Genomic DNA, 18801 nt, shown 5'->3' with positions numbered 1-18801 from the left:
AACGAACCTTGAGGACATTGTGCTAAGTGAAATAAGCCAGACACAGAAGGACAGATACCGTATGATTCCACTTATATGCAGTACTGAGTAGTCAAATCCATAAGGGACGGAAAGTAGTGGTGGTTGCCAGGGGCTGGAGGAGGAGTAGGTTGGGGAACTCTTGCTTAACAGGTGGGGAGTTTAGTTGTGCAAGATGGAAAGAGTTCTGGAGATGCACAATGCTGTGAACATATTTAACACTACTGAACTGTGCATTTAAAAGAGGTTAACATTGGGGCGCCTGGGTGGCTCAGTCGGTTAAGTGTCTGACTTCAGCTCAGGTCATGATCTCACAGCTCGTGGGTTCGAGCCCAGTGTTGGGCTCTGTGCTGACAGCTCAGAGCCTGAAGCTTGCTTCAGATTCTGTGTCTCCCTCTCTCTCTGCCCCTCCCCTGCTCATGCTCTCTCTCTCTCAAAAATAAACAAACATTAAAAAAATAAGGGTGGCTGGGGCGCCTGGGTGGCTCAGTCAGCTAAGCGGCCGACTCCAGCCCAGGTCATGATCTCGCGTTCCGTGAGTTCGAGCCCCGCGTCGGGCTCTGTGCTGACAGCTCAGAGCCTGGAGCCTGTTTCAGATTCTGTGTCTCCCTCTCTCTGACCCTCCCCTGTTCATGCTCTGTCTCTCCCTGTCTCAAAAATAAATAAAACGTTAAAAAAAAATTTAAAAAAAAAGGTGGTTAACATATCATAAGCTTGATGTGTGATTTACCACCACTTAAAAAAAAAGTTTGGAAACTGCTAGTTTTGACAATAGTTACTATTATATGGTTTATCCTGCATATTTTCTGTTAGGAATCAGGGATTGTATGTGTTGATTAGGAATCTAAGTAATGGACGTATGAAATTCTGTCATTAACACATGCACATTGATTTTTTGTGTGAAATGTATATAAAATATATATATACCTATACATATATATGTATAGGTATATATATATGTATATGTAAATAAACTTTTTGGACATTATATTCTTCTCCAGTTACCATTCCCTCTCCTGTCTTTCATGGTCAATGTCGATTTTAAGTTGTAGCACGTTTGTGCTCATGCCTTAGCATCTCGCCTGGTCTTTCCTGCCTCCTTTACCTGGCACGATAGCCCTCTGCAGGCAGAGTGCGTGTGTCGGGACTCCTCGAGCTCTCTCCTGTCTCAGCACGGTACCATGCCTACCGACGGAGCTCTCATCTCTGGCTGACACCCCTGAGTGCCTGAAATCTTACATTTCCTCGTAGTCTTTCATAATAACAAATATTTATTGAGTTGTAGTGGAAGGTGAATAAAAATAGCGTGTGCCTTCAAGGAGCTTGAGTTCTAATCCTACTTCTGCCATTTACAAGGATGATTCAGTGCTGTTCTAATAAGGAGGATTACATTTGCAAGGAATTATAGAGGAGCTAAGAGTGAAAAAAGTGCTAAGGTATGAAATGCCAGCCACTCCACGATGCATTTTGCATATTTCTTACGGACACGGCAGGTCTCCTGTAGGAAAACAGCAGATTAGGGTGGGATGGTGGGTTGGGGCAGCGGCATGGATTGCCTTGGATGTTGGAAGAGTGTGACTGATTACACAGGCTGGTGGGAAGCAGAGGGCTGATCAGAGCTGGGTTTCAAGAATGTTAATCTGGCAGCTGTATGGACTTGGAGAAGGAGCTCACTGGAGACCAGGAGTGGTAAGGAGTCTATTACAGATGCACAGATAAGAAGTAATGAGAGCTTGCTCAGATGGTGGCAAAGACAGACCACGAGGAAAAGGCACTGGGAGGAAAAAAAAAAAAAAAGTCTGCCTTGGTGGTTAAAGATAATTGGATGCAGGGGAGAAGTCAAAGCTAACTGTACTGGGCTTTGTCATTAACACAAATAGGAAATTAGGAGTGGTTTGGGGGAGGAAAATGATTAATTTTACCTTGGATGTTGTATTAATTATCTAGGGCTGTAGAATTTAGCAGCTTAAATGACAAACATAATATCACACACATTTTCTGAGAGTCAGGGGTCCAGGAGTAGCTTAGCTGGATGGTTCTTGCTTAGCTCCTCTTAGGAGGTTGGAATCAAGATGCTGGCCAGGGCTACAGTTCCTCTGAAGGCTTGCCTGGGGCTGGCAGGTTAGTTTCCAAAATATCTCACTCACAGAGCCATTGGCTGGAGGCTGTGGTTCCTTGCTGGCCATTGGCAGGGGGCCTCCATAATACTGCTTGAGTGTCCTCACACTATGGCGGCTAATTTCCCCTGGAATGAGTGATCCAAGGGAGCCAGCCAGGAAGAGACCTCAGTGCTTTTTATGACCTAGTCATGGAAGCTACATATCATCCCTTCTGCCATAATTTATTCATTAAAAATGAGTCATTGGGGTGCCTGGGTGGCTTGGTCACTTAAGCCTCTGGCTCTTGGTTTCCTCTCGGGTCATGATCTCTCAGTTCATGGGTTCAAGCCCCACATCGAGCTCCGTGCCGGCAGTGCAGAGCCTGCTTGGGATTCTCTCTCTCCCCCCGCCCCTCTCTGCCCCTCTCCCACTCACACTGTCTCTGTCTCTCTCAAGTCAATAAACTTTAAAAAAAAGAGTCACAAATCTAGCACATACTCAAGGGGAGGTTAGACTCTACCTTTTGAAGGGAGGAATGTTGAAGAATTTGTGGACATGTTTTAAAACCACCATACGTATATTGTTTTGAGGACAAATGAAATGGGCATTCATTTTTTTTTTATTTTTTTTAACATTTATTTATTTTTGAGACAGAGAGAGACAGAGCATGAACGGGGGAGGGTCAGAGAGAGGGAGACACAGAATCTGAAACAGGCTCCAGGCTCTGAGCTGTCAGCATAGAGCCCGATGCAGGGCTCGAACTCACGGACCTCGAGATCACGACCTGAGCTGAAGTCGGGCGCTTAACCGACTGAGCCACCCAGGCGCCCCTGAAATGGGCATTCAAGTGAAAAGGTCAGGAGAAAGTAGATGGAGATGGAGAGCTTCTCCAGGCAAGTTTGTTTACTTCACGATCTCTCTCAACCAGTCTAGTTATTAGTGGTCGTTGTTCCCCTTCCCAGATTATATTATTCCAATTATCCTAGTATTTTTTTTAAGTTTATTTTTATTTATTTTGAGAGAGACAGAGGGCAAGCGGTGGGGGGTGGGGGTGGGTGGGGGGGGTGGGTGGGTGGGGACAGAATCCCAAGCAGGCTCTGTGCCATCAGCACAGTGTCCATGCGGGGCTCAAACTCACAAACGTGAGATCATGACCTGAGCTGAAGTTAAGAGTCGGATGCTTAAATGACTGAGCCACCCAGGCTCCCCTATTCTAAGCTTTTATTATTAAAGGTTTCCATTTGTAATTGTATTTTTTTGTGTCTTTCCACCAAAGCTTCTTGTGAAAACTTTTGAACTTCACGAAGAGGTGAAAGACTGGTATAATCAATGTCCACCATCTAGACTCAGTAACTGTTAACGTTTTTACTTGGTTTCTATATCCGATTTATCCATCCAAATATTTTATTTCTAAACTATTTAGTGGGTGGCGTTCTCTTGTAAAGAAGAGCTTGCCCTCAACTGTGGCATAAACTATGGATCCTCTCAAAAAGTCAGGGTACAGGTTTAATTTCTTTCCCTTAATTACTACTTTTCAGAGTGAGGGGCTGATGTAACAATCACTTGCAATGGTAGCTGATGATTCTTTTTTCCCTTTTTCTGGATTCATAGTCCAAAGGTAAAGCATGAGTTCTCTCTGTATAATGCCCGATATCTGTGGAGATTGTGCCATTTTGCATTCCCACCAACAACGTCAGAGAAAGTCTCTGTTTTTCCACAGCCTCGCCAGGGAGGGGAGGTCAAACATTGGAATTTTTGCCAAACGTGATAAGTGAGAAATGGTGTCTTGGTGTAGTTTTAATCTTTATGAATGGAATTGAGCATCTTTCTTTGCATTTGAAGGGCCATTTGCCTTCCCTTTTCTGTGTTCAGTGTCTTTTGCCTGTTTAAAGAATTTTTTTTAGTCTTTTTTTCACTTTAAAGTTCTCTATATACTAGGGAAATTAGCTCCCTATTTCTTTTAATTTTTTAATGTTTATTCATTTTTGAGAGACAGAGCAAGTGCAAGCAGGGGAGGGGCAGAGAGAGAGGGAGACACAGAATCTGAAGGCTCCAGGCTCTGAGCTGTCAGCCCAGAGCCCGATGCAGGGCCCGAACCCATGAATTGCAAGATCATGACCTGAGACGAAGTCAGACACCTAACGCACTGAGCCACCCAGGCGCCCTGAACCCCTTATTTCTGATAGAAGTTGAGAGTTTTTCCCCCGCCCCCCCCCCCCCATTTGTCATTAGGCTTTTGGCTTTGCTTACGGTGTTTTTATGATGTACAAAGATTTACTTTTCTCTCCTGAATTTATTGGTCATCTTTTTATTGCCTGTGGATTTTAAGCCATAGTGAAGGTTTTTCCCACACCCACGTTATAAAGCAATTTTTCTGTGCTTGCCTCTAGCACCTGTGTGGTCCCCTCTCCTTCTCCTCACTCCTGGTTGCCTTTCTCTTTTAACATTTGGATCTCTGAACCCTTTGGAGTTGATTCTGGCATGTGTTCTTTTTCCAATGGCAATTCTACTGTCCAATGTTTTCTTTGTGATGTAAACTATCAGAGACCTTTACCATATGCCAACTTTCCAAAAACTTTTGAGTTTTTGAATTTTCTATTTTGGGATTTTCTATTCTGTTATGTAGCAGCCTGCGGCCGATCAGGGGGTTGAAACTATAGGTTTCAACAGAGGAGAATTTTTCTTTTAAAAATTTTCTAACATTTATTTATTTTTGAGACACAGAGACAGAGCATGCGCAGGGGAGGGGCAGAGAGAGAGGGAGACACAGAATCTGAAGCAGGCGTCAGGCTCTGAGCTGTCACCGCAGAGCCAGGTGCGGGGCTAGAACTCATGAACTGCGAGATCATGACCTGAGCCTAACTCGGGCGCTTAACCGACTGCGCCACCAAGGCGCCCCCAACAGAGGAGGATTAATATAAAGAATAACTATGATAAGAGATTAAATATAATAAGTAACTCTATGCGGTTCCGTAGGGGTAAGGGAGAGCACCCAAGGAAGAACCAATTTGGAGGGGTTCAGATCTCTTCAGGAAGGGTGGGTGGGCCGCTAACCAGGGTACAGTTGGGGGTGGGGGGGACGATCAGCAGCCCGTTGCGTGGTTGTGCCCTGGGAGTCTGGGTGGCTGCACAGGACAGAAGGCCTTTACAGCATGCAGGTAGCAGGAGGTGAGGAGGTTTGTACAAGGAACGACTTCTTTGTGACTCCTCAGGCCACAGTCTGGACAGGTGACTGTGGAAAGGACCCGCCACAGGGCCAGTCTCCCCTGGTTGTTCTCACCCTCATACTGCCGCCCTCTGCCCGTGTCAGAAGTCACAGCAGCTTCTTGCTCCTGTGGTGTCCGTGCAGTGCCCTCTATTGAGAAAGGTTAGCATTGTGCTCACTTTAAACAGGTTAAGCGACTCCAGCGCTTCCCATGGGCCATATACTGAACCTGAGAAGCGATAAATTAATAATTGACACGAGTGCAGTGGCCTGTCTGTTCCTTGTGTTTATTACTGGTGACTGATTCATTATGTGTTTGAATATCTGTTAATGCTATCCAGGCCCATTGACCTGCTCTTTCGAGGTTTCTTGGCAATTCTCGTTTATTTTTCGATAAGAATTTTTAAATAAACTTACCTAGTTCCAGAAGGGGGGAAAAAAACCCTTGGCATTTTAATTCAATCCTGCATCTTTTAATTTTTAGAAGTATTTTATAATAAATTCTTGTGGTAAAAAAATTCTTGGAGCTAGCAACAACAAAAGTGATAAAAAAGTGAATAAAGTAGCAAATGAGAGTTCCTGCTCCCTGAGGTTAGTATTTTTTTGTCTGTCTTTCAGGATGTGTTTCTAAGCTGTGTGTGTGTAAGTAAGAAATATGTGTGGACATTTTTAATAGTTAGGCCTATAGCTCTAATTTAGAAATGTCTTCTGTTTTTCTCTACAGCCCCTGATCTTTGAGAACCTTATAATGTCCCTTTGTGCCTCTTCTCACAAAGAGTTTCCTCAGCTGTTACCGATTCAAGACATGGATATCAAAAACTCACCATCTAGCCTTAACTCTCCTGCCTCCTACAACTGCAGTCAATCCATCTTACCCCTGGAGCATGGCCCCATATATATACCGTCCTCCTACGTGGAGAGCCGCCATGAATATTCAGCCATGACGTTCTATAGCCCTACTGTGATGAATTACGGTATTCCCAGCAGTGCCAGTAACTCCGAAGGTGGACCTGGTCGACAGACCACAAGCCCAAATGTGTTGTGGCCAACCCCTGCACACCTCTCTCCCTTAGCGATCCATTGCCAGTCGTCGCTTCTGTATACAGAACCTCAAAAGAGTCCTTGGTGTGAAGCAAGGTCACTAGAACCCACCTTACCTGTACACAGGTAAGTCCAGTCTTTATTCTGAATTGTACTTCAGGGGCATTATTCAAATCACTTTGTGATTTAGTGAGAAGAAAGATAGGCATTACTCCAGGTCTTTCTTCATCACATAGATTACTTAGAGCACCTAACACATATGTTCTGAATTCTAGAGTATCTATTCTGCTCTTCTAATCCTCATTTTAAAAGTAAGCTTGTAGATCTGGGTTCTGGGGAAAATTCACTATCATGACTATGGTTTTTAGACATTAGAGTTTGAAATAAAAAATCGCTTTTCTCTTGATGAAGTGACTTGGGTTTGAAAAAGAAATTTTTAGGGGTGCCTGGGGGCCTGTCGGTTGAACATCTGACTCTTGATTTCGGCTCAGGTCATGATCTCACAGTTCCTGGGATCGAACCCTGCATTGGGCTCTGCTCTGACAGAGCCTGCTTGGGATTTTCTCTCTCCCTCTCTCTCCCTCTGCCCCTCCCCTGTTTGCACACTCTCAAAAAAACAAAAAATAAAAAAAAGAAATTTTTACTTTCTTTTCAAGTTAGATCCTTCTTATCTTGTAGCGAAATCACAGTTGAGTGTTCATGGCACATTGTGTCCAAGAGAAAAGCAACTGGAGAAGTGTTACTGCTTCAATGAAATGGACTGGACACATGAAGCCTGAAAAGACAGGCAATGATTGGTACAAGTTTTTGACAGTGAACTAAAATAGCATTTCATAAAGATTGATGGGAAACTAAATGTAGACTTTAGTTGAAATTTCTTGAAGTTAAAAAGAGTATCTGTACTCTTAAATGCAAGGTAACGTGGGTTATTTCCATTTAATTTGTAATGTGTTTAATGATAATTACAGCTATGGAGGGAAGAGGTCGGGTAGGAAGGATGAGGGGGAGATAAATTTCTAAAACAACCAAAGTATTAAGTTCTTGCATGTTGGATATTGAAATTTGTTACTTTCAAATGCTGTCCTAACACTTTGAGAAAGCTATGTTACGCTGTAATTTTATTTTTCTCCTTTTAAAAATCTTTGTGGGTAAAAGAGAATATAAACATTGTAGATAACCTTTTTTTAATGTTTATTTCTGAGACAGAGGGAAACAGAGTGCGAGTGGGGGAGGGGCAGAGAGAGAGGGAGACACAGAATCCAAAGCAGGCTCCAGGCTCTGAGCTGTCAGCACAGAGCCCGACACGGGACTCGAACCCATGAACTGTGAGATCATGACCTGAGCCGAAGTCAGGAACTCAACCGACTGAGCCACCCAGGCGCCCCATGTAGACAACTCTTTTAAAGTCCTGTTTTTCACTCAGCCTTTAAGGGAAGAAATATTTTGTTTCTGATCATGAGATCTAATCAGAGTTCTAATATAGGGTAAATTAACCCGTAGTATAATTATCTTCGTTTATAAATCAATTATATCTCTGACATTTCCTTTCCAAAAGAAACATGGCTTAGCACGATTAGGAACTAGCCAGGTATGCCTTTAGTGTCCACTAATACTGCCTTCATGGGCTGTCCCTTCCTCTGTGGAAGCCACTGCCCTTCTCCCCAGCACTGCACACCTGCTTCCTTCAGAAACTTCTCTGAGGACCAGCGTGTGTGCACTTTCTCCCCCTCTCTTCTCCTTTCTCTCTTTTTCTTCTCCCTGCCTTTTCCTGTCTTTCCCTGCCCTTCCCGGCCCTTCTCCACCCTTCTCCACCCTTCTCTACTCTTCCCTACCCCTTCTCTCTCTCTCTAAACCAGAGTATAGCGTTCACTTCGATGTAACTTAAAGTCTATCGGCTACTCCTCTTACAGTTATTTTCACTCTAGACCTTCATCTGAAATTGCAGAATGAAAGTTTTTGTTGCCCATTTAAATGGGAACTCTGAAGGGCTATTTAGCACCACTTAGGAATGACTGATACTTGAAAATGGTTAGGTGAGATTAGGTCCATCGTTACAGTGTTGATGAATTAGCAATTATGGAAGGCCACTGCACATCCTGCTTGTAGTTCAGACCTGTGGGTAAGACTTGTTCTGGTCACTTATTACACTCAGAGATGTGCAATCTGATGGCCACAACCAGCCGTCTATAGTTACTAGTGACCCTCAGCATTGCATGGATGGGCATAGACTCACCTAACTACCTTCAAACATCAGTCATTCCCAACAGTGTGACTCTTTCTAGATCTCATGATATCAGCAACAAAGGTCGTGCTTGATCAGATTTCCTGGAATTTATTTATTATGAGCTCTGGAGGGCAGAGGTAAATTAGGCAGTGTTCGTGCTATATTTTTTTTCTAAAGTCCATCTTTTCCCCTTAATGCTGTGTTACAATGAATATTTTCTTTGCCCCCAGAGAGACACTAAAAAGGAAGGCTAGTGGGAGCAGTTGTGCCAGCCCGGTTACTAGTCCAAGTTCGAAGAGAGATGCCCACTTCTGTGCGGTCTGCAGCGACTACGCATCTGGATATCACTATGGAGTCTGGTCATGTGAAGGATGTAAGGCCTTTTTTAAAAGAAGCATTCAAGGTACAAGAGTATTGTTAGCTGCTTCTGTAGTTTTCCGCTTTTGCTTTCAAAGAACTCTGCAGATGACCTGGCAGAAGTATCACCCTTGGCCTGTTTGGTACACAAAGTACAGCAGTTGAGAGGCTCGTGTGTGTTGGGGGATGGGGCAAATGGTGGAGTAGGTTGTTTCAAGCATAGAGCCCCTTATCTTTAATTCTGGATCTCTACCCCAGAGCCCCAGAACTTGAACGGATCTCTTCCCACCATCACCTATCACCATTTTCTTGGGAAGAGAGGCCTAGTTACAACTCTTATGTATATGTTACTGGTTTTTGATCTGTGGTTACCATTAGGTTTGTATGTAACATCTTATGCATATGGCAGTTTATGTTAAGTTGATGGTCTCTCTTTTTTTTTTTTAATGTTTTAAAAAATGTTTTATTTATTCTTGAGAGACAGACAGGGCATGAGTGGGGGAGGGGCAGAGAGAGAGGGAGACCCAGAATCAGAAGCAGGCTCCAGGCTCTGAGCTGTCAGCACAGAGCCCGATGCGGAGCTTGGTCTCACAAACTGTGAGATCATGACCTGAGCTGAAAGTCGGACTCAGCTTAACCGACTGAGCCACCCAGGTGCCCCTTAAGTTGATGGTCTCTTAAGTTTGAACCCATTCTTTACGCCTCCTTCCACTCCCCTCCCCTGCTGTGTTTTAAATCTACTGTGTCATACTTTACATCCTTTTATTTTGTGAATTCCTTGACTGGTTTTTATAGATATATTTAATGTTACTGCTTTTGTGCTTCCCACTTTTCTTACTTCTGCGTATGGTTACTTTCTTTTCCACTCAAAGAGTCCCCTTCAACATTTCTCATAGGGCTGCTTTAGTAGTCATGAATTCCTTTAACTTTTGTGTCTGGGAATCTCTCTCTAAGTTTATTTTATTATTATTATTATTATTTTTTTTTGAGAGAGAGAGAGAGAGAGAGAGAGAGAGAGAGAGATGTCGAGAGAGAGAGTAGGGGAGGGGCAGAGAGAGAGGGAGAGAGAGAGAGAGAGTCCCAGGCAGGTTCAGTACTGTCAGTGCAGAGCCTGATGCAGGACTCGAACTCACAAACCATGAGATCATGACCTGAGCCGAGATCAAAAGTCAGTTGCTTAACCGACTGGGCCACCCAGGTGTCTCACTTTTTCTCCCTTTCTATTCTGAATGACAGCCTTGCTGGATAGAGTCTTCTTGGTTGCAGGGTTGTTTTTTTTTTTCTTTCAGCACTTTGAGTATATCATGCAGAGTTTCTGCTGAAAAATCAGTTAACAGCCTTATGGAGGTTTCTCTTTTATGTAACTGTTTTGCTACTTTTAAAATTCTCTCTTTATCACTACTTTTTGCCATTTTAATTATTATGTGTCTTGGTGTGGCCCTCCTTGGGTTGATTTTGTTGGGGTCTCTGTGGGCCTCCTAGATCTGGATTTCTATTTCCTTCCCCAGATGCAGGAAGTTTTCAGCTATTATTTCTTCAAACAAAATTTCTGTCTCCTTTTCTCTCTCTTCCTTCTGGGATCCCTATAATTCAAATGTTATTATGCTTGATGGTGTTGTTCAGTTCACTAAATCTAGTTTCATTCTTTATTTTTTTCTCTCCTATTCAGCTTGATTCCTCCCCATTACTCTGTCCTTCAGGTTGCTGATCCATTCTTCTGCTTCCTCTAGTCTGCTATTTATTCCCTCTAGTATGTGTGTGTGTGTATTTTAAGTTTTTAATGTTTATTTATTTTTGAGAAAGAGAGAGAGGCAGAAGGAGAGAGAGGGAGACAGAATCCAAAGCAGGCTTCAGGCTCTGAGCTGTCAGCACAGAGCCCACATGGGGCTTGAACTTATGAACTGCGAGATCATGACCTGAGCCGAAGTTGGATGCCTAACAGACTGAGTCACCCAGGTGTCCCAGCCTCTAGTGTATTTTTAATTTCAGCTATTGAATTTTTCATCTCTGATTGGTTCCTTTTTATGTTTTCTATTTCTTTGATAAGAGTTTTACTGAGGTCCTCTACTCTTTTCTCCAGTCCAGTGTGTATCTTTATGACCATTACTTTAAATTCTCTATCAGGCATGTTACTTATCTCTGTTTTATTTAGGTCTCTTGCTATGATTTTATCCTCTTCTTTCATTTGAGACCTTATTTCTCTGTCTCCTCATTTTGTCTAACTCTCTATGTCTATTTCTATGTGTCAGGAAAGTCTACGTCTCCTGCTCTTGAAAGTAGTGGCTTTATGAAGAAGAGGTCCTGTAGTGCCCTGCGGTGCAATGTCTTCTGTTCACCACACCTGGGTCTTCAAGGATGTCACCTCTGTGTGTTGTGTGCACCCACTATATAGTGGCCAAGGTGCTTTGGCAGTCCTGTTGTCTGTAATGGCTCTCTTTGCCTATTGTGGGCTGAGTTGGGTCCCTTTGTTGTTAGTGAGCCAATCTGGGGCCACCTTGGCTTGAATTGAGTCAGACCAGGCATTTGCCAGAGATGTGGTAGCACTGAACTACAGGGCACTTTTCATGAGTTGTCCTTTGAGAAGCTTTTGTTGGTGGGTGGGGCCAGCAGTTAAGACCAGATGTCTGCCTCCAACCCACTGCTGGGGCCACAATTGGACTGGTGTGGTGATCTTTCCCTCTCCCCAGGTCAGGAGTCACTTTGGAATGGTGCTGGCCCCTCTTAGGGCTGCTTGTACGCTGTCAGGCTTGTGACACCTCTTTGGATGGGCTCTGGCCAAGGGCGTATTAGAGAGGGCAAGTCTTCAGGAGAACATGGGCCATGGCAGGCCTGCTGTTAGCAAGTTATATAGAGGGTATTGGGACTGTGCTGGTTTTTGCAGGTGTCTGTGTGTCTAGGCTGGGGTGTGGGGGAGGGGAATGGCACCCACCAGCTCCTTTGTTCCTGGAACAATCTCCCAATGATTCCTTCCACTCTAGCACACACTCTGAGATAAGTAAACAATCTCCCTTTCATATACCCCAGGCATTTTTCAAATAGCTGCTTCTATGCTGTACTTCCATGGGGCTGTTTGTTGTGCTGTCTCTTTAAGGACAGGGTCTCCATTTCCTGTTGCCTTCCCAGCTCTCTCAGAGTCAAGTGCGCTGATTTTTAAAGTTCCACCTGTTAAGACCCCCTGATTGTAAGAACTCATGAAATTACCCCCCTCTGGTTTTCAAAGCCAGATGTTAATGGGGATTTGTCTTACCTGTGTGCATTCCCCATACTTGGGGTGCCTGGTATGATAGTCTGTTCTTCTCCCCTCTCCCAGCCAGTGGGTCCTTCCCCTGCTGTGGACAGTCCCACAGGTCTGTTTAGCTCCTGACTACCGTTCCACCCTTCCTACCCTCTTCATTGTGGCCTTTTCTCTACATTTATCTGTGGAGAGTCTGTTCTGACAGTCTTTGGGTCATTTTCTGTATTATTAACACTGATGTGGGTGTTATCTAGTTGTATCCTTGGGACAAGGTGAGATTAGGATCCTCCTATTCCACCATCTACCCCAGAAATCCCTAGTTATAACCCTTGTGAAGAAAAAGCTTGGAAACAATGTGCTTATTAGGAATTGCAAAGATTGTTTCTTCCTTTGACTTATGTTTAATATTTGGCATGTGTAAAAGTCATGATGGTAGGATGGCTCCTGACCAAATACAGAGAGGGTGAAGGGTACAATTTGGTAGTAAAGAGTTGCCTTCCTGTAGATCCCTTGAAATTCATCCTGCTGTATAGATGGCCACCTATTTTCCTGACTCCTCCATTTAGTAGCTCTATGACTTTACCTTCTAGTCTGTTTCTTCCTCTGTGAAATGGAGATACTTACAAAGTTATTCTAAAAATGAAATGGAGTTGGTTATGTGAAAATATTTGGTCATGTATAAACATTATGCAAATTTAGGATATTCTAGTTGTTTCCTATCTCTTCTACATTGAGATATCAACATCCTTTACCTTTTCTTTGTATTTTTCTTCTAACCCTAATCTCCTTTAAATCTAGTTCCTTTAAAAGCTTCATAGTTGGGTGGATGAGGGCCCTCTGCCATTTCCAAACTTAATTTTCTCATTAAAAGAAGAAAGCATCACAGATAAAGAAAGCATATGTCATCGAATTATCAAAACATAAATTGTATTGTTTGCTTATTTATAATTGCTTTTATACACCAAGCTTTTCATTCTGTATTTAATATATTTAGTGCTTAGATATTTTTATTTATGATAATTGCAGTAGATTATAAGGCCAGGTCCACTTCCCTATTATATAGTAAGAACAATTCAGATATCTAAAATTCAGAACTGAACTCTTGATATGATGACAGTTCTCTATCTTGTTGAGATTCCAGAATGTTATTCCTTAAGGAAATCTTGACCTAATACAACTAACTATATCCTTTGAAAAAGATCCTTTTTATTTGCTGTTGGGAAAAAAATCTCTACCTGAAATATCTTTGAACCCTTAGACTATGGCTGATTACAATAATAAGGGAGTTTCCTCTGCGTTCCATATATCATTCCTTCCCACCACATGGGTCAAGGAACTATTGGGAAAGGTGAAAGAAATGTCACATTGTAAGTGTGCAGAAGGGAAAGAGGTAGTGCTCTGTGCCCTTACAATTGCTTAATGTATAAATGATCATTTTTTTTGGACTCCATATTTTTCACATCCCCTAATATAAAATGTGTTGCAGCAACCAAAAATGGACACTCAATTCTTTTTTGTATATTGAATAAGAATGAAATGTATTTATCATATTATCATTATTCATGATAAACGCTCTCAACAAAGGAGGTTTAGAGCATATCTCATCGTAATAAAGACCATATTTGAAAAACCCACAGTTAACATCATGCTTGGTGGTGAAAAACTGAGAGCTTTTCTTCTAAGATCAGGAACAAGACAAGGATGTCCACTCTCCCCACTTTTATTCAATGTAGTACTGGAAGTCCTTGCTAAAGCAATCACACAAGAAAATAATAAAAATCCTCCAAATTGGTAAGGAAAAAATAAAACTTTCACTACTTGCAGATGACATGATATTATACATAGAAAACCCAAAAGTCTCCACCAAAAACCATTAGAACTGATAAATAAAATAAATTCAGTAAAGTTGGGGATACAAAATTAATATACAGAAATGTGTTGTTTTTCTATACACTACTAAATAGCAGAAAGAGAAATTAAGAAAACCATTCCATTTACAACTGCACCAAAAATAATAAAATACCTAGGAATAAACTTAACCAAGAAGGTGAAAGACCGATACTCTGAAAACTATAAAACACTGATGAACGAAATTGAAGATGACATGAACAAATGGAAAGAGATTCCATGCTGATGGACTGGAAGAACAAATATTGTTAAAGTGTCCATACTAACCAAAGTAATCAGTCGATTCCCTATCAAAATACCAACAGCATTTTTCACAGAACTAGAACAAATAACACTGAAATTTGTATGAAAGATCCTGAATAACAAAAGCAATCTTGAGAAAGGAGACCAAAGCTGGAGGTATCACAATGCCCGATTTCAAGATACATACTACATACCTATAGTAATCAAAACAGTGTGGTACTGGCACAAAAACAGACACACAGATTAATGGAACAGAATAGAGAACCCAGAAATAAACCCATGATTATAAGATCAATTAATCCTTGACAAAAGAGACAACAATGTACAACGGGGAGAGAACATTCTCCTCAATAAATGGTGCTGGGAAAACTGGACAGCTGCATGCAACAGAATGAAACTGGATCACTTGCTTACACCACATACAAAAATAAACTCAAAATGGATTAAAGACCTAATGTGTGTGAGACAGAAAACCATAAAACTCCTCGAAGAAAACATAGGCAGTAATCTGACATCAGCCTTAGCAACGTTTTTCTAGCTATGTCTCCTGAGGCAAGGGAAACAAAAGCAAAAATAAACTATTGGGACTAGACCCAAATAATAAGCCTGTGCACAGTAAAGGAAACCATCAACAAAAGAAAAAGTCAGTCTGCTGAATGGGAGAAGGTATTTGCAATGATATATCCAATAAGTGGTTAATATCCAAAACATATATAGAACTTCTACAACTCAACACAAAAACAATAGTAATCCAATTGAAGAATGGGCAGAGAACTTAAATAGAAATTTTTCCAAAGAAGACATACAAATGGTCAATACACACATGAAAAGATATTCAGCAGCACTAATCATCAGGGAAATACAAATCAAAACCACAATCAGATATGGCTGAAATAAGTCAGTCAGAATGGCTAAAATTAACACACACACACACACACACACACACACACACACACACACACAAGAAATAACAAGAGTAGAGAAAAGGGAACCATCATGTACTGTTGGTGAGAATATAAACTGGTGCAGCCATTGTGGAAAACAATATGGAGGTTCCTCAATACATTAAAAATGGAATTACCAAAAGATCTAATAATTCCACTATTGGATATTTAACCAAAGAAAACTAAAACTCTAATTCAAAAAGGGATAATGCACCCTGTGTTTATTGCAGCATTACTTACAATAGCCAAGATATGGTAGCAATCTAGATGTCCATCAATAGATGAATGGATGAAGAAGTTACACACACACACACACACACACACACACACACACACACACACACACACAGTGAGAGAGAGAGAGAGAGACAGAGAGAGACAGAGAGAGAGAGAAATATTACTCAGCCATTAAAAAGGATGAGATCTTGCTATTTGTGACAACATGGATGGATCTAGAAGGTATAATGCTAAATGAAATAAGTCAGACATAGAAAGGCAAATACCATGTGATTTCACTTACATGTAGAATCTAAAAATAAAACAAATGAGCAAAGAAACAAAAAACCAGACTTTCAAATACAGAGAACAAACTGGTGGTTACCAGAAGGGGGTGTAGTGGGGGATGGGTGAAATAAAGGAAATGAAGAGGTACAAACTTCCAGTTATAAAATAGTCACAGATGGGGCGCCTGGGTGACTCAGTTAAGCATCCGACTCTTGATCTCACGGTTCATGAGTTTGAGCCCCATGTCAGGCTCTGTGCTGGCAGTGTGGAGCCTGCTTGGGATCCTCTCTCTCTCCTCTCTCTCTGCCCCTCCCCTGCTCATGCTCTCTCTTTCTCTCTCTCTCAAAATAAACTATTAAAAAAAGATCATTTTAAAATAAAGTAGTCACAGATGAAAAATATAGCATAGGGAATATAATCAATAATACTGTAATAATGTTGTAAGGTGGCAGATGGCGACTACACTTACATGGCCGGCACTGAGTAATGTATAGAATTGTTGAATCAAAATGTTATACACTTGAGCTTTTGTTTCCCAGCCATGCCTGTGGTCTTACCACAGCTTGTTTGTTCTGGATTCTAATTCTCTTTTATTCCCAAATAAACCAATCTTCCGGTTGGAAAAAAAAAAAAAGTTATACACCTGAAACTAATATAGCATTGTATGTTAATTATACTTCAATAAAATAAAGCTAAAAAAAGGAAAAAAATTAAATGTATTTATCTTAGTCAATTTTCTTCACATTATTTTATTAAATAACTTTATTTTCATTGATTTTTTTAAATATGGGAGGTTATTTTTTTAGTTGAATTTGAGATACAATTTACATATAATAAAATTCCCCTATTTTATTTGTATAGTTTTATGAATTTTGAAAATGCATGTGGTCATTTAACCACCACCATCATTAAGATATGGAATGTTGCCATCAGCCCAAAAAGTTCCCTTAGGCCCGTTATGGCCAATTGTCCCCCAACCTCCCAAGGCCCTGTAACCATCGATCTATTTTCTGTCCCTATAGTTTTGCTTTTTGCTAGAATGCCCTATAATTGAATCGTAAAGTATATAATCATCTGTGTATCATTTCTTTCATTTATCATGATGCTTTTAGGATTTACCTGTGTTTCATGTACAGTAGTTCATTCCTCTTTGTTACTGGGGATTATTCCAGTATTTAGATGTCCCACAGGTTATGTATTCATCTGGGTTGTTTCCAGTATTAGGCTATTTTGAATGAAACTTCAGTGAATATTCATGCATCTTCCTTTCTCTAGACCTAAGTTTTTGTTTCTCTTGGGTAAATACCTAGGAGTAGAATTGCTGCTTGTATGATGAGTGTATGTTTAATTTTATAAGAACCTAACAAACTGCTTTCCAAAGTGGTTGAAACATTTTGTATTCTCAACAACAGACTATGAGACTTCCAGTTGGTCTACATCCTTGTAAAAACTTGATATTGTCAGCTATTGGGTATACAGTTGTGTCTCATTGTGGTTTTAATTTGTGTTTCCCTGATTAGTAATGATTTTGAGCATCTTTTCATGTGTTCATTGATTTTTTTTCTCTCTCTATATAACCTATTAAGGTCTTTTATATACTAATGTTTTATTCTGTTCTATTGTCTAGTGCTTCATTCTTATAGAAGTACCACCACATTATTTTAACTATTATAGTTTTCTTTTTTTTAGTATAATTTTATAATACATTTTAATACAAGCCAGTATAACTATCTCCTGTTTTAAAAGTATTCTGGCTATTTTCCTTGGTTTATTCATAGGAATATTAAAATAATTTTATTAAGTGTCCTCCCATCCATAATGTTACGAAAAGTGGAGACTTTGTTAAACCTAAGAATTATTTTGGAATAAATCTTTTTAATAGTCTTCACATCAAGAATATGTCTCCATTTATTTAGGTCTTTTATATCTCGTATACAGTTTTGTTATACACACATGTATATAATACATTTGTCAGAGGTATTTCTGTAAATTTCATTCTTTTGGGCTATTTCTTTTATGTCCATATACAATAGTAATACTATTCTATTCACTTTAATTTTGGTGTTCATATGAACCTTTTATCATTGTCTTTTGAAAGTTAAAATCTTTTTGAGTGCCGCTCAAAGATCTTTAATTCTTTGTTTCTTACAACTTTGGAGTCTGAGCTTTCAATGGGAAGCTCTGACAGCTGGTAGGTTATACAGCAGATTCCTTATCTTGGAGGCACATATTCCATTACTTGGGATTCATTTGGCCTTGAAGCCACAAAGGATGTCCTGAGGGAACAAAACACAAGGTTGATTCCTGCTGTTGAGGGATAAGCGTGCCAGGGAGGGTGCGGATGATAAACATTGCTCTATCGTTGAAGTGACAAAATCGGGAAGCTGAACTGAGCTTAAACTCAGATCTTCTGATCTCAGTCCAGTGCTGTCTCTCCCCTCTGTGCTATGGATATGAATGATGGCAGGTATTCAGACTCAATAATTTTGTAGAGTATACAGATAACCTTTTATCTGTATACAGATTATAAAAAGCACATTTTCCTATACAGCTTTGTATCTTTAAGAATTAGCTACCTATTTTGCTTTGAACTTTTCTGTCAGTTCTGTTAGTATGGAATAGCATGCCTCTCAGGTTGTTGCATGAAACAAGAAAACCATTTTATTTAATTTTGTTGGAGAGGGAGAGAGAATGTGAGTGGGGGAGAGGGTTAGAGGGAAAGGGAGAGAGAGAATCTTAAGCAGGCTCCACACTCAGCATGGAGTCTGATGCAGGGCTCAATGTCACGACCGTGAGATCATGACCTGAGCTGAAATCAAGAGTTGGACGCTCAACCAACTGAGCCACCCAGGCGCCCTGAGAAAACCATTTTAATATGTGAGGTAGTTCGTATAGTTTAAGGACTTTTTTTCCCTTTTTTGCCAGAAGTGAATTACCCTGGCCTTCTTGTATAAGACATTTTCTAGGCTATTTTTATTTAGTGTGTTCATATTACTATGCTTTCTCATTGTTTTTAAGTAAAA

At 40.8% G+C, this 18801-nt stretch overlaps 1 protein-coding gene across 1 annotated transcript in view; it reads left to right on the top strand.

Annotated features, from left to right (window-relative positions):
* The first annotated feature begins 6037 nt into the window (after window positions 1–6037).
* Window positions 6038–18801, top strand: part of ESR2 (estrogen receptor 2) — a 59891-nt gene continuing 47127 nt past the window's right edge. Inside the window, exons 1-2 of the mRNA XM_058739290.1 lie at window positions 6038–6489; window positions 8818–8990. Of these exons, the coding sequence (XP_058595273.1) occupies window positions 6071–6489; window positions 8818–8990 (592 nt within the window). The 5' untranslated portion in view covers window positions 6038–6070. The remainder of the gene's footprint in view (window positions 6490–8817; window positions 8991–18801) is intronic.

The sequence above is a fragment of the Neofelis nebulosa genome, chromosome 7 (genome assembly GCF_028018385.1).
Source record: "Neofelis nebulosa isolate mNeoNeb1 chromosome 7, mNeoNeb1.pri, whole genome shotgun sequence".
Taxonomy (NCBI): Eukaryota; Metazoa; Chordata; class Mammalia; order Carnivora; family Felidae; genus Neofelis; species Neofelis nebulosa.
The sequence above is the reverse complement of the archived record's forward strand: the minus strand, read 5'-3'. Positions and strand labels throughout refer to the sequence as shown.